Consider the following 27,810-nt stretch of genomic DNA (forward strand, 5'->3'; position numbering starts at 1 on the left):
TGGTAGAAAAAACAAAGCAAAAAATGAAAAAAAATGGAAGAAGAAACAAATCAAAAAAGACAGGAAATGGAAGAAGAAACAAAGCACAAAATGCGAGAAATGGAACAAAAAGCAAACCAAAAAATGCAAGAAATGGAGGAAAGAACAAACCAAAAAATTCATAAAAGGCAACAAATGGACGAAAAGATAAACAGAAAATTGCAAGAAGCATTGCAAACACTGCAAGGGTTGAAAACTGAAATAGAGACATTAAAACAAACACAATCTGAAGAAAGGCAGAAAATAGAAAAGCTGGACAGTCAGGCACTACCGATACAAGCATTACCAACAGAATAGAAGAGATGGAAGAGAGAATCTCAAGTGTTGAAGATACACTAGGAGAAATGGATTTATCAACCAAAGAAAACCTTAAATCCAACAAATCCTTAACACAAAACATCCAGGAAATATGGGACACCATGAAAAGACCAAACCTAAGAATAATAGGTATAGAAGAAGGAGAAGAAATTCACCTCAAAGGGGCAGAAGGCATATTCAACAAAATCATAGAAGAAAACTTTCCCAACCTTAAGAAAGACATGCCAATGAAGGTACAAGAAGCCTACAGAACACCAAATAGAGTGGACCACAAAAAAAAATCCCCTTGCCACATAATAATCAAGACCCCAAACATGCAGAATAAAGAAAGAATATTAAGAGAAGCTAAGGAAAAAGGTCAAGTAACATATAAAGGCAGACCTATCAGAATTACACCTGATTTCTCCATGGAAACTCTGAAAGCCAGAAGGTCCTGGATAGATATTCTACCTACACTAAGAGACCATGGATGCCAGCCCAGACTACTATACCCGGCAAAGCTCTCAATCACTATAGACGGAGAAAACAAGATATTCCATGACAAAACTAGATTCAAGCAATATGTGTCCACTAACCAAGCCCTACAGAAAATTTTGGAAGGAAAACTCCAACCCAAGGAAGCTAACTACAACCAGAAAAACATAAGCATTAGAGAATCCCTCTCTACCAACAGCCAAAAGAACAAAGGGGGTGAAATTCCACACATAATTCCACCAACAACAACCATTGCAAATCGAAGAAGGATGAGCAACAAATGGTCATTAATATCCCTCAATATTAACGGCCTTAACTCACCCATAAAAAGACACAGACTAGCAGAATGGATTCGAAGACAGAACCCTTCCTTCTGCTGCATACAAGAAACACACCTCACCCTCAAAGACAGACAATACCTGAGAGTTAAAGGTTGGGAAAAAATTTTTCAATCAAATGGACCCAAGAAACAAGCAGGGGTAGCAATCCTAATATCTAACAAACTAGACTTTAAAATAAAATCAATCAAAAGAGATGAAGGAGGTCATTACATACTCATCACAGGTGAAACCCACCAAGATGAAGTGTCTATCCTGAACATCTATGCCCCAAATACAAAGGTATCCACATTCGTTAAAGAAACATTATTAGAACTTAAATCTCATCTAAAGCCCCACACAGTTATAGTGGGAGATTTCAACACACCACTCTCACCACTAGACAGGAATACCAGACAGAAACTCAACAAAGAAGCAAAGGGTCTAATAGAAGTAATGACCCAACAGGGATTAACAGATATCTATAGAACATTTCATCCACATAAAAAAGAATATACCTTCTTCTCACCACCACATGGAACCTTCTCAAAAATCGACCACATACTTGGCAACATATCAAACCTCAGCAGCTACAAAAAATTGGAGTAACTCCATGCATCTTATCAGACCACCATGCTTTAAAATTAGAATTCAACAACAACACAAATTGCAGAAAACCTACAAACTCATGGAAATTGAATAATGCTCAACTGCACCATCCCTGGGTCAACGAGGAAATAAAAAAAGAAATTAAAGACTTCCTCAAATTCAATGAGAATGAAGACACAACATACCCAAACCTATGGGACACTTTGAAAGCAGTGCTACGGGGGAAGTTCATAGCACTAAGTGCTCACATGAAGAAACAGGAGAACAGTTATACCAAAGAATTAACATCACAGCTGAAAGCTCTAGAACACAAAGAAGCAAACTCCCCCAGGAGGAGTAGACGCCAGGAAATAATCAAACTGAGGGCTGAAATCAATAAAGTAGAAACCAGGAAAACAATACAAAGAATCAATGCAACGAAGAGTTGGTTCTTGGAGAAAATCAACAAGATAGACAAACCTTCGTCCAAACTTACCAAACAGCAGAGAGTGAACACGCAAAATAACAAAATCAGAAATGAAAAGGGGGACATAACAACAGACTCTGAGGAAATCCAGAGAATCATTAGGTCATACTTTGAAATCCTGTACTCCACAAAATTCGAAAATTTAAAGGAAATGGATGACTTCCTGGATAGCTATCACTTGCCAAAACTAAATCAAGAACAGATAAGCAATTTAAATAGACCTATAACCCCTATGGAAATAGAAGCAGTCATCAAAACTCTCCCAACAAAAAAAAAGTCCAGGTCCAGATGGCTTCAGTGCAGAATTCTACCAGAAATTCAAAGAACAGCTTATACCAATTCTTCTCAAAGTGTTCCACACAATAGAAGCAGAAGGGTCTTTGCCAAACTCTTTCTATGAGGCTTCAATAACCTTGATCCACAAGCCACACAAAGATACAACTAAGAAACAGAACTTCAGACCAATATCCCTCATGAACATTGATGCAAAAATACTCAATAAAATACTGGCAAATCGGATCCAAGAACACATCATAACAATCATTCACTACTATCAAGTAGGTTTCATCCCAGGGATGCAAGGATGGTTCAACATACGAAAATCCATCAACGTAATCCACCATATAAACAAGCTGAAAAACAAAAATCACATGATCATCTCACTAGACGCTGAAAAAGCCTTTGACAAAATCCAACACCCCTTCATGATAAAGGTCTTGGAGAGATCTGTCACGTCTGCTGCGCGGCCTGTGTCCGAGAACGTGCGGAAGGTGTCGGGGATTGACAACACAGAGACTCGTTCAATGATATAAAGAAAACTTTAAACAGGCTCCAAAAAGGTTTAAGAAAACTTCCTAAGAAAGGCTCCCACCAGAGAAGCTTCTGCTCTCTCCTCTCCCCTGGCTGGTTCTGCTCTCACTCCAGAGGTGGATGTGTGTGGGTTTTTAAGGTGCGATTAGTCTTTGGACAAGGTCGAGGTCAGGGCGGTTTCCGTGGGAAGGCCTTTTTCAGGAACTTATTGTATCATTTTTAGTAAACATGTTTTTATTAAACATTGTCTTACAGCTGCCTACTCCCAGGCAGAAGGGGAAGTGGGTCTCTGCTCAAGGTCTGGTGTTCCCACAATTCACCCCTTTTTATTTTCAAATGAGGCACTCCTGGCTTAGGTCAAGTAGGGTCACCCTCCCTTGCCCGTCTTTGGGGGACCTTGAACCCCTGTTTTAGGTGGGAGGGGTCTTCCCCACAGGTTGCCCGTCATCAGAGATACCCCAACCTTAAATCATCTGTAACCAACCTTCATGGCTATCGGGATTGCCATGGGCTAAGCTAAGCAATACTTGGTTACGGATCTCTTGTCTCTGGAAAAAGGCACGTTTGAGCTCGGCATAAAGCCAGAATGCCTACTGCCACTGCCACCATTCCCAGGACCCCCATTGACATAGCACCTCTCCATCACCGTACCCATCACCAGATTTGGGCCATAACATTCTACCAGCCTTCGTCTGTTACAAGGGTAACTTGCATGTGATTTACATTTACAATTTGATAAAGTTTACAATCGTTCCAAGATCTGCTCAGGAAAGCATTTAGAAAGTGCACTTGCACAGATACATTAGGTACAATCATTGATGTTACACATGTAGCATTATGAAAAATATGAACAATAGTTGTCGCATTAGGACAAGTTGCATTTCTCCAGAAAAATACACTGGCCTAGTCGTGATTCCAGAAATAGGAACCATCAAGTCTGATATTTCAAGTGGCCATGTCCTGTTCAAATACTGAAAAGAGGCTTTTGCCACTCATCATAGTCCATACCAATGTCCAAATATTTTAAATGGGTCCTTTTTTCCCCTAAAGGGAAAACTGGCAAAATGAATTCTGTTGTTTCAAGGTGTGTCAAGGGCAGACAGTTAGTCTTTCCAGTTCTCTGTTGGCTTCGGGATGAAAACTCACGGGTCCGGAAGGTTAATGCAGCAGGTCTGTTGAGAAACTGGAAATCTCGAACCGACTGTTTTCTTTCTTTCTTGGGCTGTAGATTCGATGACATCAAGGGTCAAGAACACTGATTTAGGAGATCTCACTCAAACTGGCTTAGGTAGGCTCCCATGGTCTCAGGTCCAGTTTTTCTCTGCTCCATGTATCTCACTAAATGGTCTGACAGCTGCTGAAGCTTTATTCTTTTCCTGCAAGAAAACACAAACATGCCCTTGGCCCCAAATTAGGGTCTTCTCCACTGTCTAGTGTATTGATGTCTCCATTTGACCTGAGCAATGGTTGCTCAAGTTCCATCATGCCAGAATCTGTCTGAAGCTCATTGGCATTCACATTATAAAATTTTTGAATGAGGAGTGAATTATTTGATGAATCATGTGGGGACTGGGGACATTACTCCCCCTTTTATATTTTCTAAAAAAATTTTTTTGAACTGTTGAAGCTGGACCATATCAGTAGAAGGATTTGTCTACCCTCCTTGGTTAACTATCTAGGTAAATTGGGATTACTACTTAGATTATTTGTAGATGCCCATTAAAAAGGACATATCCATTAAATATTTCCCAAAAACTTCTGAAAATCACTCAAAGATTGTAAACTATACTGTGTCCAAATAACTTTTGAAAATTATTTGAAGTCTGTGAGCAGTCTTTCCCAATCTAACCTGTAGAGCTCTCACTAGCTGACAAGGCCTCTTTGCATCTTAAATTTTTCTGTTAAAACATTAACAGACTGGCTGGATGTTCCTTTTGTCTATATTTAAAGCAATTTATGTAGCTTCTTAACTATTTTTGAAGGGATTTGAGCATCCTTTTAATCATATAAGCAGTTCACACTCACGCATTTACCATCACATTTCATACATACTGGTGTGGCCACACCATACATTCAGAACATACATGCATCTTTCAGTCATCCTTTTTCCCTAGGTCATGATTAGTCTGTTGCAATGAAGCTTCCTTAATTGAAATCTATGTAAAAGAACAACTCCAGCCAATCCTTGAACTAAAAGGGTTAAAAAGTCCTGTATGTTCTTTATCATTCCTCCATTTGAGCTACAGTCATGGGGTACAGCCGTACCTACTCCTTGTAACTCTGTAGATGCAAGGTGGAGAGGCCAGGCTTTTGGCCAAAAGTTTTTAGAGATGACTCACAAAATAGAATTTAAATGCAAACAAAATTTTCCATTCCATATACCTTTGTCTTTTTCTTTTTCTTTACTTAATACCAGTACCTCTTTTCTGTTACCATTTTTTTTGAGTCAGGGTTTCTTTGTATTGTTTGGAGGCTGTCCTGGAACTTGCATAAAGGTGTGTTGGGATTAAAGGCGTATGCCGCTGGGAATCTCTTGGATTCCCCTACTTCCTGACCCTGGTATCAGGCTTAGGAGGGGGAAACTCAGAATGTCTAGTTTCTGACTTTTTAATCTCATTGGCGGCAGCTGCTCCCAATGTATTATTGGTGTTATAAAATTTGATGAACAGGGAGCTGGAATGACTAACTGGCATTAACATGGGGGGGAATCCTCACCAACGCCCATATTTCCTTTACCTGAGTGTTCAGCAATGGTTGGATCATCTTTATCATGGTGAGCATTCCCAGTGTTGGGAGTAGTATTGGGGTCGACATGCCTGATGCACCGTTCGGGGACCCAAATGGGCTTCTCACTTCCTGGAGGGAAAACACAAACAGCCCCTCGGACCCTAGCTAGTAGGGGAGTGGGTGGCTGCCATTTTCCTGTAATCAAATCCTTCCATCTGACCCATCCCAAGGACTGGGAGGGTTTGTTCCAATGTCTCTCCATAGCAGACAAATTATTATGGTCTATGGTCAAAAAATTTAATATGTAAAGTATGGTGGATAACTGAATATTGGGGGAGGTAACATACTCCCCCTTTTTTATTTTCTTAAAATACTGTTTGAGAGTGGCATGGGTGCGTTCCACAATAGCCTGTCCCGTGGGGTTGTGAGGAATACCAAAAGAATGGACAATGTGATGTTCCCTGCAAAAGGCAGCAAAGCGATTGCTGGCATAGGCAGGGCCATTGTCCGTTTTTAGGGCATCTGGAACACCCATGTAGGCAAAGGCCTGCAGGCAATGAGAAATAACATCTTTAATCTTCTCTCCTGAGTGGAGAGAGGCAAAAATCAGTTTAGAATACGTATCCACCAAGACATGCATATATTTTAATTTCCCTGCCTGCGGCAGGTGAGTGACATCCATTTGCCAGAGATGGTTGGCCCTGAGGCCCCGGGGATTTACCCCCTCATTGGGAGAATTATGATAAGGGGCACAATCAGGGCACTGAGAGGTAATTTGTGTAGCTATGGATAAGGGGCACCCAGTGTGAAATTTAATGGAGCGGGCATTTAGATGATACCGCTCATGGAGCTGGTGGGCAAGCTGCTCCTGAGTAAATAAGACCCTAGGGCGGGTCAAGGAGTCAGCAATTTCATTGCCCTGGGCAAGGGGTCCTGGAAGGTTAGTATGTGCACGAATAAATCCCACATAAGTAGGGTGGATGCGCTGCCAAATAAGATGTTGGAGCTGAACTAATAAGGAACGAACCTGGGAGGTTGGAAGAACATATGGAGAAGTTTCTAAAGGTCTAACAATGTTGGCAACATAAACACTATCAGTATATAAATTAAAGGGCTCTCCCTCAAACATTTGGAAAGCCATCAAGCATGCAAACAACTCGGCAGCTTGTGCTGACATCTTCCCTATGGGTACCCTCTTCCGTACCTGAGAAGAAACCACCACCGCGAAACCCTTGGAGGAGCCGTCTGTAAAGACTGAGCGAGCTCCAACTAGAGGGTTCTCCTTTAAAATCTTGGGAAAGATCACAGGGTGTTGTTTTAAAAAAGACATCAAGGGGCTATTGGGATAATTGTTATCAAACTGGGCGCCTGTAGATGTAATAAACAGGGTCCACCCATCATGGAAGATCTGTAAATGTTCCACCTCCTCCTTACCATAAGGAAGGATAATTTTATCAGGACTCTTTCCAAAGGTTTGAATGCTAAACTTGTGTGCCTTCCACAACAAGTGTAAAATGAGATCATAGTAAGGGGTCACTACCTTCTTAGGGGAGGCTGACAAATGCACCCAATAAATAGGACCAGTCTGCCAAAATACGGCAGTGGGCGAAAAGCTAGATGAAAGTACAACCAGAACAAGGGGCTGCCCATAATCTATACGCCAAATGTGGGCTTGCTCTATACTTCTTAACAACAATTGTAGGGCTTCCCTGGCCTCTGAGGTAATCTGTCTAGGGGAAGTTGGAGCAGGATCTCCAGGAAGAATATCATAAAGCGCTTTAAGAGCCCCTGTTTTAATAGAAAGAGAAGGGCGAAACCATTGCACCTCTCCCAAAAATCTCTGCCAATCATGAAGTGTTTTTAAATTTGAACAATCGATCTGGAGTCTTTGTGGCCAGAGGCCAGTTTGTTGAATTTGATGACCCAAATAAGTATAAGGGGGTCTCTTTTGGATCTTTTCAGGAGTCAAAATAAATCCGCGGGCCTCCAGAAGCTCCTGTAGCTCTGCAAAGGCTATGTAACATTGTCTTTCTTCGGCCGCGGCCAAAAGAATATCATCCATGTAGTGGATAATGTAAAGGTCAGGGAACTTACGTCTGAGGGGATCTAAACAGGCAGCTACATAAATCTGGCATATAGTTGGACTATTAGCCATCCCTTGGGGGAGCACCACCCATTGGAAGCGAATGGCAGGCTCCCTAAAGTTAATCGCAGGAAGGCTAAACGCAAACCGAGGACTATCTTGAGAATGCAAGGGAATAGAAAAGAAGCAATCCTTTAAATCAATGACAACCAAATGTCAGTCTCTAGGAATGGCCACAGGCACGGGCAAGCCAGGCTGCAGAGCCCCCATAGGCTGCATGGTCGCATTCACGGCCCTCAAGTCTTGTAGTAACCTCCATTTCCCTGAAGATTTTTTTATTACAAATATAGGGGTATTCCAAGGGGACGTGGAAGGAACCAAATGACCTGCCTCCAATTGTTCTTGAACTAGCTGGTGAGCCGCCCTTAGTTTCTCCGCTGGTAAGGGCCACTGTTCCACCCATACCGGATCATCTGATAGCCATGTGATGGGTATGGGGGCTGGCGGCGCAACAGTGACCCTCATCAAAAATGGCCAAAACCCTTCCTATCCCCTGGGGCCCTGGTCTCCAAAGGGAGGGATGTCACAGGGCAAACCTCTCCCTGTTCTAGTTTACCTAGTTCCCTCCCCGGGCTCCAGCACCTCCCTTGTGTCATCTGGGGGCCCCTGCTTTTGGACTTGGGTGCCTGGGTGGTGAGGACAACTCCCATTTCTTGCATGAGGTCCCGTCCCCAGAGGTTAATAGGGAGGCCAGGCAAAACATATGGCTGGAAAAGCCCTGTGTGGCCCTCAGAGTCTTGCCACTTTAGGATTTTGAGGCTTTTTTAGGGCACAGCCTGTCCTATTCCCTGGAGGGTCACTGTCCCTTCCTCTTTTGGCCAGGTGGGAGGCCAGAATTTATCTGAGATGACAGAAAAATCTGCCCCAGAATCTAAGACGCCCCTAAAGGACTTGCCTTCTATCTTTAATGTAAGTTGGGGGCGGTTCTCCATAGTGGCTACCCAAAATGCTGCTGGGCTGGTACTTCTAAAACCTTGGTTGCCCCTTTTCTCTTTAATTTTTCTAGCCTCACAAGGAGCTGTAGGGAGGAGGAGTATCTGAGCAATCCGTTCTCCTGCAGGGATGGCAACAACCCCACTGCCCACTGATGTCATTATTTTAATCTCCCCCTCACTATCCTGGTCTATAACACCAGGGTGTACCTGGATGCCTCGAAGAATAGTACTGGACCGTCCCAAGAGTAGTCCGACCGTGCCTGGGGGCAATGGCCCATGCACCCCAGTAGGGAGGGCCTGGATCCCCATTTCCGGTGTTAGGATTGCCCAGGCGGAGGGAGCGAGGTCCAATCCTGCATTCCCTGAGGTGGCTCTAAGGAGGTCTGAGATATGAAGGGGTTGCTCTGGGGGAGAAAATGAGTCCTGCCACTGCCCAGAGCAGGGGTCATTGCCCCGTACAATTGGTTTTGGGGCCCTGGGGTGGGGCCCTCCTCCCATTTCCCTGATTATTATTAGCAGAAAGGAAATTTCCCTCCCTGTCAGTTTTAGAGTAGCAGTTATTGGCCCAATGATATCCCCTTCGACAACGGGGGCATAAACCAGGTCTCTTGAGACCCGTAGTACTATTTTGAGGGCACTCTCTATGGAAGTGTCCCTCCCTACCGCAGCTAAAACATGTTTTTCTCCCTCCCAGAGTAGGTCTTTCTTTCCCCACTTGGGGCCGAATAGCAGCAGCTAACACTTGGCCCTGGATGACGTTCCCATCAATGTCCCTACAGATCCGGATATAGTCATTTAGACTTTTATTGCGATAGGGGCGAAGGGCTTCCTTACAATACTTATTTGTGTTTTCAAATGCCATCTGCTTGATGACTGGCATCGCAGGCCCAATGCCCCCAAATATTCTTTCTGCTACCTGACTGAGACGGTCTACGAAGTCTTGAAAAGTTTCGGAGGGTCCTTGAAGGACTTTGGACAGATGATCCCCTCCTTCCTTGGAAGGCAATGCTTTCCAAGCCCCTTGCGCCGCTGCTGCCACTTGGGCATAGACTGCGATGTCATATTGCATTTGTTGCTGAATGGTGGCGTATTGACCACTCCCGGTAAGCATCTCCACATTTCTCTGGGGCTGTCCAGCCTGTGCATTTCTTTGGGCTGTCTGGCTGCATCTTTCTTGAAACTCACCTCTCCAAATCAAATAATCTCCCCCCGACAGAGCTGCTCTGCAAAGCTGCTGCCAATTGCCAGGTGTCAAATTAAGAGATGCAAAAGATTCCATTAAGGAAAATGTAAAGGGAGCCTGTGCTCCATAATTTAAAGTTGCCTCTTTAAGTTGTTTTATATCCTTAAAATTTAAAGGGTTATGACGCCGAATGACCTGTCCAGAATTGTTCGGATCTGGAACTTCCATTACTGGGGCCACCACCGGACAGCATTGGACCCCTCCTCTGGGTCTTCCTTCCAGGTCTGAGAAGGACTGGGTTATCTCATAGGAGGAGTCCCTTTTTTCAGAGTATGGGGAAGGGTTTCTCTCCCTGTCCTGTCTTTCCTTAATTCGAATCTTTTTTAAGGGCCGCGATCTCAGCAAGTAACCGCTCCTTTTCAGACTGTGACGAGTCTGAGTCTGAGCTACTTCCATTTTCTAGGTCTGATAGAGAAGGATATAACCGATTCTGACCGGAGTCCTTCTTTTTGGGTCGTGCCCGGAGATCTCTACCCGTTTTTTTTGTTGTTACTAAGAGACTCCTCCTCATCCTCACTAACAATGGAGCCTCTAATTTCAGTCACGGTCTCTTCATCATCATTCTCTGCCCCTGAACTCAAGGAGGCTTGAGTCTCAGTCTCTTGTAACTCTAAAAAAGCCTCTTTTGTGTCCTGAAGTACCTGGCGGCGACGAACCTTATCTGTCAAAAGTGCTCCCCTCACTAATCTCCATAAGGAGAATGTCGTAGGGGGCAAGGACTCAGATCTCTCTTTTCGTAAAAGTCTATGAAGATCACGGCGAACCTCCTCCCAATCTGGAATATTTAAGCTTCCCCCAGTAATGAACCATGAACTGGCTCGTTCGATGGATTTTAGAAAGCCTTCTAGGGTTTTAACTTGACTGCAGTCCCATGTTCTTTAAGTAACTTTTTTAGTTGATACTGCAATGATTCTAGCTTCCCGGAACTATTCCCCATAGTTTCTTTACCCCGTCCACTTACCTCGCTTTCACTATCTCAGTGGGACCTCCAATTGTCATGTCTGCTGCACGGCCTGTGTCCGAGAACGTGCGGAGGGTGTCGGGGATTGACAACACAGAGACTCATTCAACAATATAAAGAAAACTTTAAACAGGCTCCAAAAAGGTTCAAGAAAACTTCCTAAGAAAGGCTCCCACCAGAGAAGCTTCTGCTCTCTCCTCTCTCCTGGCTGGTTCTGCTCTCACTCCAGAGGTGGATGTGTGTGGGTTTTTAAGGTGCGATTAGTCTTTGGACAAGGTCGAGGTCAGGGCGGTTTCCGTGGGAAGGCCTTTTTCAGGAACTTATTGTATCATTTTTAGTAAACATGTTTCTACTAAACATTGTCTTACAGCTGCCTACTCCCAGGCAGAAGGGGAAGTGGGTCTCTGCTCAAGGTCTGGTGTTCCCACAGAGATCTGGGATAACAGGGACATACTTAAACATAATAAAAGCTATATACAGTAAACCAACAGCCAACATCAAACTAAATGGACAGAAACTCAACTCGATTCCTCTAAAATCAGGAACAAATCAAGGCTGTCCACTCTCTCCATACCTTTTCAACATGGTACTTGAAGTTCTAGCTATTGCCATACGACAACAAAGGGGGATCAATGGGATACAAATTGGGAAGGAAGAGGTCAAACTTCCACTGTTTGCAGACGATATGATAGTTTACATCAATGACCCAAAGAACTCTACCAGGGAACTCTTACAGCTGATTAACACCTTCAGCAAAGTGGCAGGCTACAAGATCAACTCAAGAAAATCAGTAGCCCTACTATATACAGATGATAAAAGGGCTGAAAAAGAAATCAGAGAAACATCACCCTTTACAATTGCCACAAACAACATAAAATACCTTGGGGTAACGCTAACCAAACAAGTGAAAGACCTGTATCATAAGAACTTTGAATCTTTAAAGAAAGAAATTAAAGAAGCCCTCAGAAAATGGAAAGATCTCCCATGCTCTTGGATAGGTAGGATCAATGTAGTAAAAATGGCAATCCTGCCACAAGCAATCTACAGATTCAATGCAATCCCCATTAAAATCCCAGCACAGTTCTTCACAGACCTTGAAAGAACAATACTCAATTTTGTATGGAAAAACAAAAGACCCAGGATAGCCAAAACAACCCTGTTCAACAAGGCAATGTCCCGAGGCATCACCATCCCTGACCTCAAGCTCTATTATAGAGCTATAGTCCTGAAAACAGCTTGGTATTGGCACAAAAATAGACAGGTAGACCAATGGAATCGAATTGAAAACCCGGGTATTAACCCACACATGTACGAACATCTGATCTTTGACAAAGAAGCTAAAAATATACAATGGAATAAAGAAAGCATCTTCAACGAATGGTGCTGGCATAACTGGAGACTGGCATGTAGAAGAATGTGGATCGATCCATGTTATCGCCATGCACAAAACTTAAGTCCAAATGGATCAAAGACCTCAACATAAATCCAGCCACACTGAACCTGTTAGAAGAGAAAGTGGGTGGTACCCTTGAACGAATTGGTACAGGAGACAGCTTCCTGAACATAACACCAGTAGCACAGACAGTGAGATCAACAATTAATAAATGGGACCTACTGAAACCGAGAAGCTTCTGTAAGGCAAAGGACACAGTCAGCAAGACAAAAAGGCAGCCCACAGAATGGGAAAAAATATTCACTAATCCCACATCTGACAGAGGGTTGATCTCCAAAATTTACAAAGAACTCAAGAAGCAAGTCTCTAAAACATCAAAGGACCCAATTAAAAAGTGGGCTGCAGAACTAAATAGAGAGTTTTCAATAGAGGAGTCTAAAATGGCTGAGAGGCACTTGAGAAAGTACTCAACATCCTTAGCCATCATGCAAATCAAAACAACTCTGAGATACCATCTCACTCCTGTCAGAATGGCTAAAATCAAAAACACCAATGATAATTTATGCTGGAGAGGATGTGGTGAAAGGGGGACACTCCTCCATTGCTGGTGGGAGTGCCAACTGGTTCAGCCACTTTGGAAACCAGTATGGAGATTCCTCAGAAAAATGGGAATAAACCTACCACAAGACCCAGCAACTCCACTCTTAGGCATATATCCAAAAGATGCCCATTCATACAACAAAGATGTCTGTTCCACTATGTTCATAGCAGCTTTATTTGTAATAGCCAGAACTTGGAAGCAACCTAGATGTCCCTCAACCAAAGAGTGGATAGAGAAAATGTGGTACATTTATACAATGGAGTACTATTCAGCAGAAAAAAACAATGGAATCACGAGATTCGCAGGCAAATGGATGACACTAGAAGAAACCATCCTGAGTGAGGTAACCCAGTCACAAAAAGAGAAACATGGCATGTACTCTCTCATATATGGATTTTAGACATAGATCTGGGGAGTACCAGCCTACAATCCTATGGCCAGAGAGTCTGGGAAACAGAAACTTCATTTAGTGGCTGATCGAAGAAGAGGCAGACTCCCTCGGTTAAGTACTGAGCTGAACTCAAGAAAGCCAGTAACAGAGAGGGAGTACTGATGATCAAAGGAATGAAGACTGGGCTGGTTTAACCCCCAGAAACAGCTGACCAGACAAAGGTTAACTCTTGAATCCCAGGCATCAGCCTGGGAATCCAGCATGGGACTGATCAAGACCCCCTGAATCTGGGTGTCAGTGAGGAGGCCTAGGTAATCTATTGAGCCTTGGGCAGTAGATCAGTACCCATCCCAAGTATACACACGGACTTTGGACTCCCATAGAACAATGTGAGGTGCACTCTCACCCTGAACTCTTGGGGAAAGGTCTAGGCCCTGCCCTATATGAAATGACAGACTATGGACACCCCCATGGAGGGCCTCACCCTCCCTGGGGGAATGAGGGGATAACGGGGGGGTGGGTTGGGAGGAGGGCATGGGAGGAGGGGAGGGAAAGGAAGAGGGACCTGGAACTGACTTGTGAAGCAACCTTGTTTCTTATCTAAATTTCAACTGGAAAATAAAATAAAAAAAGAAGACATTCTCAGAATTCTACTGTTAAAATGGCATAGTAGTCATTCAAAAATAAAATTATCTTTAACAGTTTGGGTTTCTGTCACATGTTGTTCTGAATTCTGAAGGCCGGGTAGCCAATGATCTGGTTTCATTCCCTGTTTGCCTTTTTTTGCAGGTGGTGCTTTCTTGCTGAATTCTGCCATGTTGGAAAAGGCAGAAACTCCTCTGGATTCTCTTATAAGGTCACTATTCTTACTTATGAGCCCCATCCTCCAGGTATAGTCACCTTGTCAACTATCATTATACTGAAAACTAGGTTTCAACATATGAATTTAGAAACCTTCAGACCTTAGTATACATATAGATAACCAAGTAGAATGGTATGTCTAGTGATATCACACAAAATCCATACAAATAGTTTTTCATGCATCATTGCTCAATTTCTGACTTTATGACAATGCCAGAGGATGCCATTTGGTAGACATCAAACATTGAATTTTGAGTATTTTTTTCTGGGTCAGTGATACGAATTTTAATACTGTTTTGTAATACTAAGCAGTAGCAGGGAATTGTAGCCCACATTTGGCACCACACTCAGAAAGTAAGTGTTGGACACCCTTTAATGCACTGTGTTGCTGAGATAAGTTGCTCAGGCTAAGTATATTAAATTTAGTTTTATTGGCATGATAGTTCCAGTGTGCAGTGGGTGAGGTGGGGGTATTTCCCCCATAAGTTGAAGAGCAGTTTATTTTGTATTTGTACATGGCTTCTGGCACTAAAATCCCTGTGACTTCCTAAGTGATAAAAAGAACAGAAACACCTTGTGTTGTAGTATTCTGTTCTCAGCTCCTGAAATATCTCCATGTCTTTCACTGTTAATAATAGACTTCAGACACACTCTAGTTCATATTGGGGAGATGGTTTGGGGGAATCACTTAGATAACTGCAGAATCAGGATTGGTCATGGGGGAAACAACCGATGTGATTAAGAGTTAGAACTTTCAGCCTCATCCTTCTGTCCCCAATCTCTGGGAAGATAGGAGAGGGAGGACTATGTATCATTGTAATCATTGCTGTATTATGAATGTTGCATTAAGAGTCTCAACAAAAGGAGTTTGGGATGCTATTGGGCTGGTGAATAAGGACACATTTGTGTGCTGGAAAAGTGGCTCTGCTCACACTATGTAGGAATGCAAGCTGACAGTTCATGACAGAGTTAAGTTAAATTGTAGGACACTGACAGTGTCCATTGGAGGCACAGGGGATTCGTATGTATGGGTAAGCTCATACCTTTGATATCAGAAATTTTGTGTTTGAGAGAGAGGAAGAGCAATGATTTTCCCTTTTCAATATATTATAAAACAATACAACAAATAAAAGGATAACTTCTGGACCCTTATCTGGGAGTGCCTTCCAGTGTCTGGGGACTCCCACAGAGCCTCCCATCCCAGCGAGGGCCAAGCACCCCAGATCCCAGGTCTTCTCTTCCACCAAAGGGACCAAGGGGATCAGGTGGGAGACTATGCACCCCAGATTCCTGGGCTTCTTCTCCACCCACGGGACCAGAACTAGGACCAAGAAGAGAAGAACTACCAGAGTATTGGCCTTGCTTGCACCCACCAAAAGGAAACTCTGGTGCCTTAACCACCAGATCAGTAAGGGGCTCTTTCTGCACCCACTAGAAGAAGAGATGGAAAGAGACAATACAAAAACACACTCAGAAACAGAAAAACAAATATGACACCTCCAGATTCTAGAGACTCCACACCAACAAGACTCCAACATTCCAATACAAATGAAGCAGAAGAGAATGACCTTAAAAACAACTTCATGAAAATGATAGAGGCCCTAAAAGAGGATATAGGAAAATCCCTCAAAGAAACGGAAGAAAAACAAACCAAAAAATGCAAGAAATGGAAGAAAAAACAAACCAAAAAATGCAAGAAATGGAAGAAAAAACAAACCAAAAAATGCAAGAAATGGAAGAAAAAGCAAACCAAAAAAAGCATGAAATGGAAGAAAAAAACCCAAAAATTCATAAAATGCAACAAATGGATGAAAAGATAAACCAAAAAATTGCAAGAAACAATGCAAACAGTGCAAGGGTTAAAAACTGAAATAGAGACAATAAAATAAACACAATCTGAAGGAAGGCTGGAAATAGAAAAGCTGGGCAAACAGTCAGGAATTACAGATACAAGCATTACAAACAGAATACAAGAGACGTAAGAGAGAATCTCAGGTGTTGAAGATACACTAGGAGAAATTGATTCATCAACCAAAGAAAATCTTAAGTTCAACAAATCCCTAACACAAAATATCCAGGAAATATGGGACACCATAAAAAGACCAAACCTAAGAATAATAGGTATAGAAGAAGGTGAAGAAAACCACCTCAAAGGGCCAGAAAACATATTCAACAAAATCATAGAAGAAAACTTTCCCAACCTAAAGACATGCCAATGAAGGTACAAGAAGTTTACAGAACACCAAATAGAGTGGACCACAAAAAAGTCCCCTAAATATACAGAATAAAGAAAGAATATGAAGAGCAGCTAAGGAAAAAGGCCAAGTAACATATAAAGTAAAACCTATCAGAATCACAACTGATTTCTCCATGGAAACTCTGAAAGCCAGAAGGTCCTGGATAGATATTCTACCAACACTAAGAGACCATTGATGCCAGCTCAGACTACTATACCCGGCAAAGCTCTCAATCACTATAGATGGAGAAAACAAGATATTCCATGACAAAACTAGATTCAAGTAATACATACCCACTAACCCAGCCCTACAGAAAGTTCTGGAACAAAAACTCCAACCCAAGGAAGTTAACTACAACCAGAAAAACATAGGCATCAGATAATCCCAATTTACCAACAGACAAAAGAAAAAAGGGGTGGAATTCCACACATAATTCCACCACCACCAACCATTCCAAATCAAAGAAGAATGAGCAATAAATGGTCATTAATATCCCTCAAAATTAATGGCCTTAACTCACCCATAAAAAGACACAGGCTAACAGAAGACAGAACCCATCATTCTGCTGCATACAAGAAATACACATCACCCTCAAAGACAGACATTACCTCGGAGTTAAAGGTTGGGAAAAGATTTTCCAATCAAATGGGCCCAAGAAACAAGCGGAGGTAGCAATCCTAATATCTAACAAATTAGACTTTAAAATAAAATTAATCAAAGGAGATGAAGGAGGTCATTACATACTCATTAACAGGTGAAATCCACCAAGATGAAGTTTCAATTCTGAACATCTATGCCCCAAATACAAAGGCATCCACTTTCGTAAAGGAACATTACTAAAACTCAAATCACATATAAAGCCCCACACACTTATAGTGGGAGACTTCAACACCCCAATCTCACCACTAGACAGGAATACCAGACAGAAACTCAACAAAGAAGCAAAGGGTCTAATAGAAGTTATGACCCAATTGGGATTAACAGACATCTATAGAATATTCCATCCAAATAAAAAAGAGTATACCTTATTCTTACCACCACATGGAACCTTCTCAAAAATCGACCACATACTTGGCAAAATATCAAACCTCAGCAGGTACAAAAAAATTGGAATAACTCCATGCATCTTATCAGACCACCATGCTTTAAAATTAGAATTCAACAACAACACAAATTGCAGAAACCCTACAAACTCATGGAAATTGAATAATGCACAACTGCACCATTCCTGGGTCAAAGGAGAAATAAAAAAGAAATTAAAGACTTCCTAGAATTCAATGAGAATGAAGACACAACATACCCAAACCTATGGGACATTTTGAAAGCAGTGCTATGGGGGAAGTTCATAGCACTAAGTGCCCACATGAAGAAACTAGAGAATAGTTAACCTATAGAATTAACAGTACAGCTGAAAGCTCTAGTACACAGAGAAGTAAACTCCCCCAGGAGGAGTAAACGCCAGGAAATAAACAAACTGAGGGCTGAAATCAATAAAATAGAAATTAGGAAAACAATGCAGAGAATCAATGCAACGAAGAGTTGGTTCTTTGAAAAAATCAACAAGACAGACAAACCTTTGTTCAAACTTACCAAAAAGCAGAGTGTGAAAATGCAAATTAACAAAATCAGAAATGAAAAGGGGGACATAACAATGGACTCTCAGGAAATTCAGAGAATCATCGGGTCATACTTTGAAAACCTGTACTCCACAAAATTCGAAAATTTAAAGGAAATGGATGACTTCCTGGATAGCTATCACTTGCCAAAATTAAATCAAGAACAGATAAGCAATTTAAATAGACCTATAAACCCTATGGAAATAGAAGCAGTCATCAAAAGACTCCCAACCAAAAAAAAAAAAAACCCAGGTCCAGATAGCCTCAGTGCAGAATTCTACCAGAAATTCAAAGAGCACCTTATACCAATTCTTCTCAAACTATTCCATGCAATAGAAGCAGAAGGGTCTTTGCCAAACTCTTTCTAATAACCTTGATCCCCAAGCCACACAAAGACACAACTAAGAAAGAGAACTTCAGACCAATATCCCTCATGAACATTGATGCAAAAATACTCAATAAAATACCGGCAAATCAGATCCAAGAACACATCAAAACAATCCTTCACCATGATCAAGTAGGTTTCATCCTAGGGATGCAGGGATGGTTCAACATATGAAAATCTATCAATGTAATCCACCATATAAACAAGCTGAAAAACAAAAATCACATGATCATGCAGAAAAAGCCTTTGACAAAATCCAACATCCCTCCATGATAAAGGTCTGGGAGAGATCTGGGATAACAGGAACATACCTAAATATAATAAAAACTATATACAGCAAACCAACAGCCAACATCAAACTAAATGGACAGAAACTCAATGAAATTCCTCTAAAATCATGAACAAGACAAGGCTGTCCACTCTCTCCATACCTTTTAAATATTTTACTTGAAGTTCTAGCAAGAGCCATAAGACAACAAAAGGAGATCAAGGGGATACAAATCGGAAAGGAAGAGATCAAACTTTCACTATTTGCAAATGATATGATATTTACATAAATGACCCAAAGAACTCTACCAGGGAACTCTTACAGCTGATTAACACCTTCAGCAAAGTGGCCGGCTACAAGATCAACTCAAGAAAATCAGTAGCTCTACTATATACAGATGATAAAGGGCTGAGAAAGAAATCAGAGAAACATCACCCTTTACAATTGCCACAAACAACATAGAATACCTAGGGGTAATGCTAACCAAACAAGTGAAAGACCTGTATCGCAAGAACTTTGAGTCTTTAAAGAAAGAAATTAACGAAGCCTCCAGAAAATGGAAAGATCTCCCATGCTCTTGGATAGGTAAGATCAATGTAGTAAAAATGGCAATCCTGCCAAAAGCAATCTACAGATTCAATGCAATCCCCATTAAAATCCCAGCACAGTTCTTCACAGACCTTGAAAGAACAATACTCAATTTTGTATGGAAAAACAAAAGACCCAGGATAGCCAAAACAACCATGTTCAACAAGGCAACGTCCCGAGGCATCACCATCCCTGACCTCAAGCTCTATTTAGAGCTGTAGTCCTAAAAACACTTTGGCATTGGCACAGAAATAGACAGATAGATCAATGGAACCGAATTGAACACCCTGATATTAACCCATACATGTATGACCATCTGATCTTCCACAAAGAAGCTAAAAATATACAATGGAAAAAAGAAAGCATCTTTAACAAATGGTGCTGGCATAACTGGATGCTGGCATGTAGAATAATGTGGATAGATCCATGTCTATAGCCATGTACAAAACTTAAGTCCGAATGGATCAAAGGCCTCAACATAAATCCAGCCACACTGAACCTGAAATTGGTACAGGAGACAGCTTCCTGAACATAACACAAGTAGCACAGACAATGAGGTTAACAATTAACAAATGGGACCTCCTGAAACTGAGAAGCTTCTGTAAGGCAATGGACACAGTCAGTAAGAGAAAAAGGCAGCCCACATCCGACAGAGGGTTGATCTCCAAAATTTACAAAGAACTCAAGAAGCAAGTCTCCAAAACACCAAAGGATCCAATTAAAAGTGGGCTACAGAACTAAATTGAGAATTCTCTATAGAGTCTAAAATGGCTGAGAGGCCCTTGAGAAACTGCTCAACACCCTTAGCCATCCAGGAAATGCAAATCAAAACAACTCTGAGATACAGTCTTATTCCTGTCAGAATGGCTAAAATCAAAAACACCAATGACAATTTATGCTGGAAAGGTTATGGTGAAAGGGGAACACTCCTCCACTGCTGGTGGGAGTGCCAACTTGTACAGCCACTTTGGAAATCAGTATGGAGATTTCTCAGAAAAATGGGAATAAACCTACCACAAGACCCAGCAACTCCACTCTTAGGCATGTATCCAAAAGATACCCATTCCAGAACTTGGAAGCAACCTTGATGCCCCTCAATTGAAGAGTGGATAGAGAAAATGTGGTACATTTACACACTGGAGTACTATTCCACAGGAAAAAAAAACAATGGAATTCTGAAATTTGCAGGCAAATGGATGGCACTAGATGAAACCATCCTGAGTGCGGTAACCCATTCACAAAAAGAGAAACATGGCATGTACTCTCTCATATATGGATTTTAGACATAGATCTGGGGAGTACCATCCTACAATCCCATGGCCAGAGAGTCTGGGAAACAGACCCTTCATTCAGTGGCTGATGAAAGCAGAGGCAGACTCCCACAGCTAAACACTGAGCTGAACTCAAGAAATCCAGTGACAGAGAGGGAGGACTGATAACCAAAGGCGTTTAGACTGGGCTGGTTTAACCCCCAGAAACCCCCAGCTGTCCTGCCTAGGGTTAGCTCTTGGATCCCAGGCTGATGCCTGAGAATGCAGCATGGGACTGATCAAGACCCCCTGAATGTGGGTGTCAGTGAGGAGGCCTAGGTAATCTATTGGGCCTTGGGCAGTAGATCAGTATTTATCCCAGGTAGACAATTGGACTTTGGGCACCCATCCAACAATGTTAGATGCACTCTTACCCTGGACTCTTGGGGGAGGGTCTAAGCCCTGCCCTGGATGAAATGACAGACTATGGATACCCCCATGGAGGGCCTCACCCTCCCTGGGGAAATGAGGGGATATTGGAGGGGTTGGTGGGAGGGTGTGGGAGGAGGGGAGGGAAAGGGAGAGGGACCTGGAATTGACATGTGAAGCAACCTTGTTTCTAATTTAAATTTAAATTTAAAAATAAAAAATAAAATAAGAAAAAGAAGGATAACTTCTTTTTATAGCAAAGCATGTCAGGAACATTTAGTCTATGAAGAAAAATAATAATAGATATTTTTCCTCAATAGTGTTTTGTGAGTTGCTTCCCACAATAGATTAGGGGCCTGAATATAAAAACATCAGCATAATGAAAGCAACCCAAAAATATGTGTACAGAACCTCACAAGCAGAAGAAATAGAAAGGTGCAGTCCGTATATGATCCAGTATAAGTTAATCTGTTACAACATATATTTGATTGTTTCAGCAAGTGGTAGGGTACTATTAGCTTCAAAGCTTCTGAAGAATTACCGGCAGCATTTGGTGACACTGAACTGTTAAGGACTAACCTTTCCTTCACTCACAGCACTTACTCTGCATTCCTTTTGTGGTGGTTTGAAAGAAGATGAACCCCAAAGGAGGAAGTGTCACTATTTGTTGGAGTACGTATGGCTTTCTTGGAGTAGGTACATTAGCGGAAGTGTGTTACTGTGGAGGTGGCCTTTGAGGTCTCATATATTCAAGCCGTACACAGTGAGTTAGAACACATCCTGTTGCCTGTGAGTCAAGATGTAAGAACTCTCAACTCCTGTTCTAGTACCGTGTCTGCCTGCACGCCACCAGGTTGCACCACGATGATAATGAACTACACCTCTGAGAATTCAAGTCACCCAATCAAATACTTTTCCTCTATATGAGTTGCCATGGATGGTCACGGTGTCTCCTCACAGCAACAGAACCCCAAACTAAGACACCTCTCCTCTTGTAGGTTACTCTAGATCTGCAACAAAGAATTCTATACTGCCCTCTGAGTAAGGGGTCAGGCTTACCAATTCTTTTCATTCCTAAACACTTATTGGGACTGTTTTAACATCCTAATATTGAGAATATAAATGACTACAAACCCAATTGCTTAAAACAACACACATTTATTCAATTTTTGGAACTCTGAAGTCAGAAATAAATGTTATAGGGATACAATCAAGTAGCAGTGTGGCACTAAGGAAAATTAATTCACTGTCTTTCTTAGCTTCTGGTGGCCTTCTGTATTTCTTGGCTCATGAACCTTTGATTCATCTTCAAGGGACATCACTCCAATTTCTGCTTCTGCCATTATGCAATCATTTCCTCTTCTATAGTCAATTCACCGCCCCCATCTTATAAGGACATTTGTACTTTTAATTAGGAGCCACCCTGACAATCCCAAAATAACCTTCTATTAATAAGATTCTTAATCACATTTTCAATGTCTCTTGTGCTGTCTACAGCAGCATTGACAGATTCCAGATATTAAAATGAAAATCCTTGGGAGACTATTACAGGGCTAGAAATTGCAAACTGCAAGAGAAAAATAATGTGGTAAGCGTGGGATCATTTTGCAATGGTCGTGATTTTAAGGGTCTAATGGCTTGGTTAGGAGCCCTTCACTGAAATGAAGACACTGCCCCTGTTGCTATCTTCGGAACCTCAGGCCAGTGTGGGAACAGTGTAGGAAAGTAAGTTCCTCATATGGTTGGTATGTACTTTTGGATCTTGCATAGAAGATGATCTTCAAGAGACTCTTCCCCACCTAGAAACTATTACACAAGTTTTTGTCACAGCACATATAGTACGTTAATTTATTATCGTGGTAATCCTGTCTTTCCTTGCAGCGACTTATGCATAGTTGTCTGGAGGACAGATGCTTTGATCCTAAGAATCAAGAAGAAGCCTGTTACACATGCTGGGGGAGATTACCTTAATACATCTTCCTAAACGTCACTGCCAAGAGGAAAATCCCTTCACACTGGATCCCTTTCTCTGACTCCTTGGGATCACATTCCCATGTTGACTCTGACTCTGTATGCCAACGCCCCCCCCCCATGATAAATTACAAAGTGCTCTTTTTCCCTCCTCCCTACATTTTACTCATTGCCTCACCACTTAGCAAGGCTCAGCAAAGTTAGGTTCTTTATTCTAGGCACTGTTATGAGTAATAGTCTTTTGAAGGCATTTTTTTGGAGTCTGCATCAGCCCCACTTACCCGAAAATTGTGCTATGGTAGCACACGACTGACCACGTTTTGCATTGCATCGGCCTTGGCCATATCTACATCTTGAATTTTTCGAGAATTCACAGACATTACAGGTCAGACCTATATTTGTTGAGTAAGGAGAGAACACGATGTTTAGGATGAACTGTAAGGCTATGGGAACCAGTGAGTAAAAGATCAAAGAGAGGCTTCAGTGTTACACATAGACTGTACTGTCTGTTTACACCATCAGCTAGTATTCAACCCAGCTTTATGAGTTAAGCTAAGGGGTGGATTAAAATAATGATGGCATTATTTCTGTGACATGGTTGGTACCTACTTTATATTTGAAGATGAAATAAAAACAATGATATATATCAAAGATTATATATATATATTCAGTTGGATAAATTGTACAATGCAGTTTGAGTATAACAGCAAGCAGATTTAATTGGGCTGAGAAGGAAAGACTTCTCTAGCCCAGGACTTGAGTTGATTATTGGAGATAAGGAGATGTAGGTTATATCTGGAGGATCTTATGAGGGAGGGCATCAAGGTGGGAACAACATTGAAATGTTCAGAGCAGACTGAGGTTACATTTTCTGCTGATGACCCACTTAGCTCAGCCCTACTTTCTCTCTTTTCACTGAATGTCACCAAGCAGAGAGATAATCCAGGAATCCCTGTGATCAGGTAGTAACAGGGCAGGAGAGGCAGGACATGGAAATGACATCAGAAACTATGACAACTTCAGCTTTTAGGATTAAGCAACATTGACTGAGAGAAAAGGGAGTACATTATTTCATTCTCTCATCTCAGGCATCCCAAGATTATTGAATCTGAATCTATGTGGAGCCAGAGTCCCCGAGTGTCCTTGACTCACATCCAGCTCCCAGGACGACGTTGCACATCTGTCTTCTGTATTCCACTCTGACTGCTTCACTAACACTGCCTGTACAAATGCTGCTAGCAATCCCCAACGACAAATCTAATTGTCTTTGCACGACCCAAGAGTTTGTTCACTTACAAGTAATGATGATTGAAAGCATATGGGAAGATGTGAGAGGCAAGCATAGCGCAAAATTTTATGTCAGGGACTTGAACATTCATGGGTTTTGGTATCAGGGGTAGGCCTGGAGTGAGTTGCCCTTTATAATATAGTGAGATGGCTATATACTACACATAATCTGCACTTTGATTTCTTTTGAACAATATAGATGTAAGCAAAATATTCCACTGTAGCTTTGTGACATGCTTTAATTAATCAATCCTTATGTACATTTATTTCTACTTTTTGATATTACTTGCCACAGTAAGCAATCCTGAACATATTCATTACACTATAATGAGGTTATTAGTATACGATTTCATTTGCATGTGATTATATCTGTAAGATAATTTCATATAATCAGATTTGCTGGATAAAAATAAACTATTATTTTGATAAATTTGCAAGATACACTTTAAATGAAGTGAAACTATTTGTACTCTTGCTATCAATTTTCAGGCAATTCTTATCTCACTGCAACCAGGACACTGCAGCCTGTTATTTAGTTTCTGAATGCTGACAATCTGATAGGTTCGTTTAATATTACTTCTCTTTGCTATATAAGCAGTGAGACTGAGCACATTTTTCTATATTTAATAGCTATTTGTAGTTACTGTGTGGTGAACTTTTGATGTCTTTGACTTATCTTTCTGTTAGATTATTAGTGTATTTTAAGATTTTTTTATTGTAAGTCATCATATATTAGGGACATTAGCCATTTGTTCATGACATGAATTGACTTTTTGCTTTTTACTATGAGGAATTTTTATTTTTCTTTCTTGATTTTATTTTTATTTTTTGAGATTATAATATAACTACTTCCTTTTCCACCTTTGAGCTCTCCTTACGGCCCTCCTTGCTCTCTTTCAGATTCATGTGTTCTTTATTTTAGGAGCTTTTGGGTTTTGAGTTATAGTTAGAACGGTCTTTCACAAAAGAATAATCCTACATTTTCTCTAATATTTTATGGTTTAACATTTCTTAGCAAAAGGGGACAAAATAGAAACACCACTGTAACTTGAATACATTTAATAAGTAGAAATAGTGGGAATTAGTCATTAATTTTCATTTAGTGATGAGGGAGAGCTATGTGCCAAGGCTGATTTTGTGCATTCACTGGTGTAAGACGGAGGCTCAGCAGAGAGATCTGCCTGAGGAGGGAAGCCTGCCCTTTTCAGCTGTCAATGGTAAGTGGAGCCTTGGAAGTGGGAGGGGATCTGTGTGAGTAGCATAGAGCTTTGTGAGCCTGAGGTCAATCAGGTAAATAAAGATTCCTGCTGACTGAACACCTGCAAAGTACAAGGAGAAGTCACAGGAGAAAAGAAAGGGAAGGAGGAAGATGTTGTGTAGGACACAGCATAGTTATGTTTCAAGAAAGGGGGAAATAAAATGGGAACCTATGAATAGAATCTCAAAAACTGGAGGTCTGAAAATTGCTGCCCTGTTTCTCTATGATTCCTCTGTTTTCTTCTTGATTAGTATATCACACGATCCCTCTAATGCTCAGAACCTCAGTCTTTAGATTTGAGCTGCCATACCTGAGTGTAACTGGAGGACACTGGCTTAGAAAATAGCACTCCCAAGACCTCCCTCCACTCCCACGGTGGAAACTCACCCTCCACGAAATAGAGAAAAGATAAGGTCACGATGAGCAATGTGCAGATTTTTGTTGCTAGATTCATGCTGGATGATAGATCGTGGCTTGAGGTACAGTAAAGGATGGCCACTCAATCCTTTTATACAGGTGGAGAACAGGAAGAAATCTCCAATATCGGCACAAGGAGGAAATGCCCTTTTCTTTTTCAAAAAGCCAGATGTACGATAATGTGGGAAGCACAGGCTGCCCAGCTGGCTAGCTACAGCTGAGTCAGATAGCTTCCCTGCCTTGTCTCCTGTGCAAACAAGTGTGTGAGGTATAGTTTTCTGGTCCTCCAGAAACCTCTCTACATACTAAGTGGGAAATGTCTGCTCATCCTAGGATTCAGAAATGGGAGATGGTGACTCAGAATTCTAAGTCCTCCAGAAAGGAACATGGAGCATGAAGGTTTCCTGACAGCTTATTCCAGTGTTGGAACTTTCTCCAGTTTGAGTCATAGGAAAAGGGAGTTTTGAACCTAAGAGTCAGCACACAATGTCCTAGCTTCTGTCTTCTAACTCCTCCATCTCCCCCCTTAGGGAGTTCTAGTGCTTATCATGCTTGAAGTCTGGGGTATCTGGAAGTCTGGGGTATCTCAGGTTCCCAGCAGATCTTACAGTGAGGAAATTCAAGGTGAAGGAAGAAATGAGGGTGCTACTTCAGAGGCATTTCCAGTGAGCTCCTTCTCAGGGTCTGAGTATTTACTGCCCTACCCTTCTGGAATTAAAGCTAGGACCATGCCTCCACCACCCTCGGCCCTGTATTACAAATGGCCCTGCTGTGTACTCTAGGGGAATGAAATAGCCTGGTCCCAGCCTCACCCTTAGCCTTTCAACTCCATTCTTGGTAAACTTCCAGAAGAAAGTTTCTTGCTTGTTGTCCTCGTGGCCTCCCCAACTTCTCAGGGAGATTTACTTCCTCCATGAATGCTGCCATCTCTGTTGGGGTGCATTGTCTGCACCCCATTCTAGTTGTCCCACGTCTCATCACGGTTCTTTTCCAGGTGACCTTGCCTTTGTGTAGCTCCATTGTCTGGGCTTCATTTCAAACCAATAACCACAAAGGTCTTTTCTGTTTCCTTGTTGGCCTTGTCTCTCTGTGGTGTGACCTTAACAGACAGGGCTCTCTCCCTATTGTTCTTTATACCTTTTACATACTGGATCCTAAAAACAACTCTGGAATGTGTGTGTAATAGCTACCATTTCTTCAAATGAAATGTTCAGTAACGGATCCAGGTCACACACCAGTTAGCAAGTTACAGAGGATGTGAACCCAAGATGTCTATATCAAAGTTATATCTGAGATACATTTACAAATCATACATTTATTTCTATTAGTGGGATTTTGGTGTATTTCTCAACTCTTGAGAAAAATATTAATTTGTAATCAGCTTCCTGGAACTGCACCATAGTGAACAAGGAATTCAGTTCTATATTCTCAGAGTTATATACTTTGTATGAGTTTCCTATTGCTATGGTAAGAATAAACTTCAAACAGTGGCTTATGATGCCATGAATTACTTGAGCTCCAGAAGCATAGAATCTTATGGAGCTGCAGTAAAGATGTTAACAACAGCTAGTTCCTTCTGGAGACACTGAAGAAGAAAATATATTTTCTTCCAATATCCCATAGCTAGTGACCCATTTCTCCACCTTCAAAGCATATAACTTCAAAAGATGCTTTCATCGTTTATATCACATTCCTCATTTTGTAATCAACCCCCACTCCCAGATCCTGTCATCAAATACTTGGATTTGCATATGCTAGGCAAAGTTCGCTACCTTTGAACTTTGTCCTCAGCCCTCTACGGCTCTTCTATATGGTT

At 41.6% G+C, this 27,810-nt stretch overlaps 1 protein-coding gene across 1 annotated transcript; it reads right to left on the minus strand.

Moving 5' to 3' along the window:
* Window positions 1-22,860: 22,860 nt before the first annotated feature.
* On the minus strand, window positions 22,861-26,031 carry Pate4 (prostate and testis expressed 4). The gene is made up of 3 exons (XM_005085859.1): window positions 25,965-26,031; window positions 23,314-23,424; window positions 22,861-22,982 (listed from the first exon to the last, which is right to left on the minus strand). Exons 1-3 carry the CDS (start codon window positions 26,029-26,031, stop codon window positions 22,861-22,863), a joined length of 300 nt encoding a protein of 99 aa, XP_005085916.1.
* Between the last annotated feature and the right edge of the window lie 1,779 nt (window positions 26,032-27,810).

Source organism: Mesocricetus auratus, unplaced genomic scaffold, assembly GCF_017639785.1.
Source record: "Mesocricetus auratus isolate SY011 unplaced genomic scaffold, BCM_Maur_2.0 Super-Scaffold_100022, whole genome shotgun sequence".
Classification (NCBI taxonomy): Eukaryota; Metazoa; Chordata; class Mammalia; order Rodentia; family Cricetidae; genus Mesocricetus; species Mesocricetus auratus.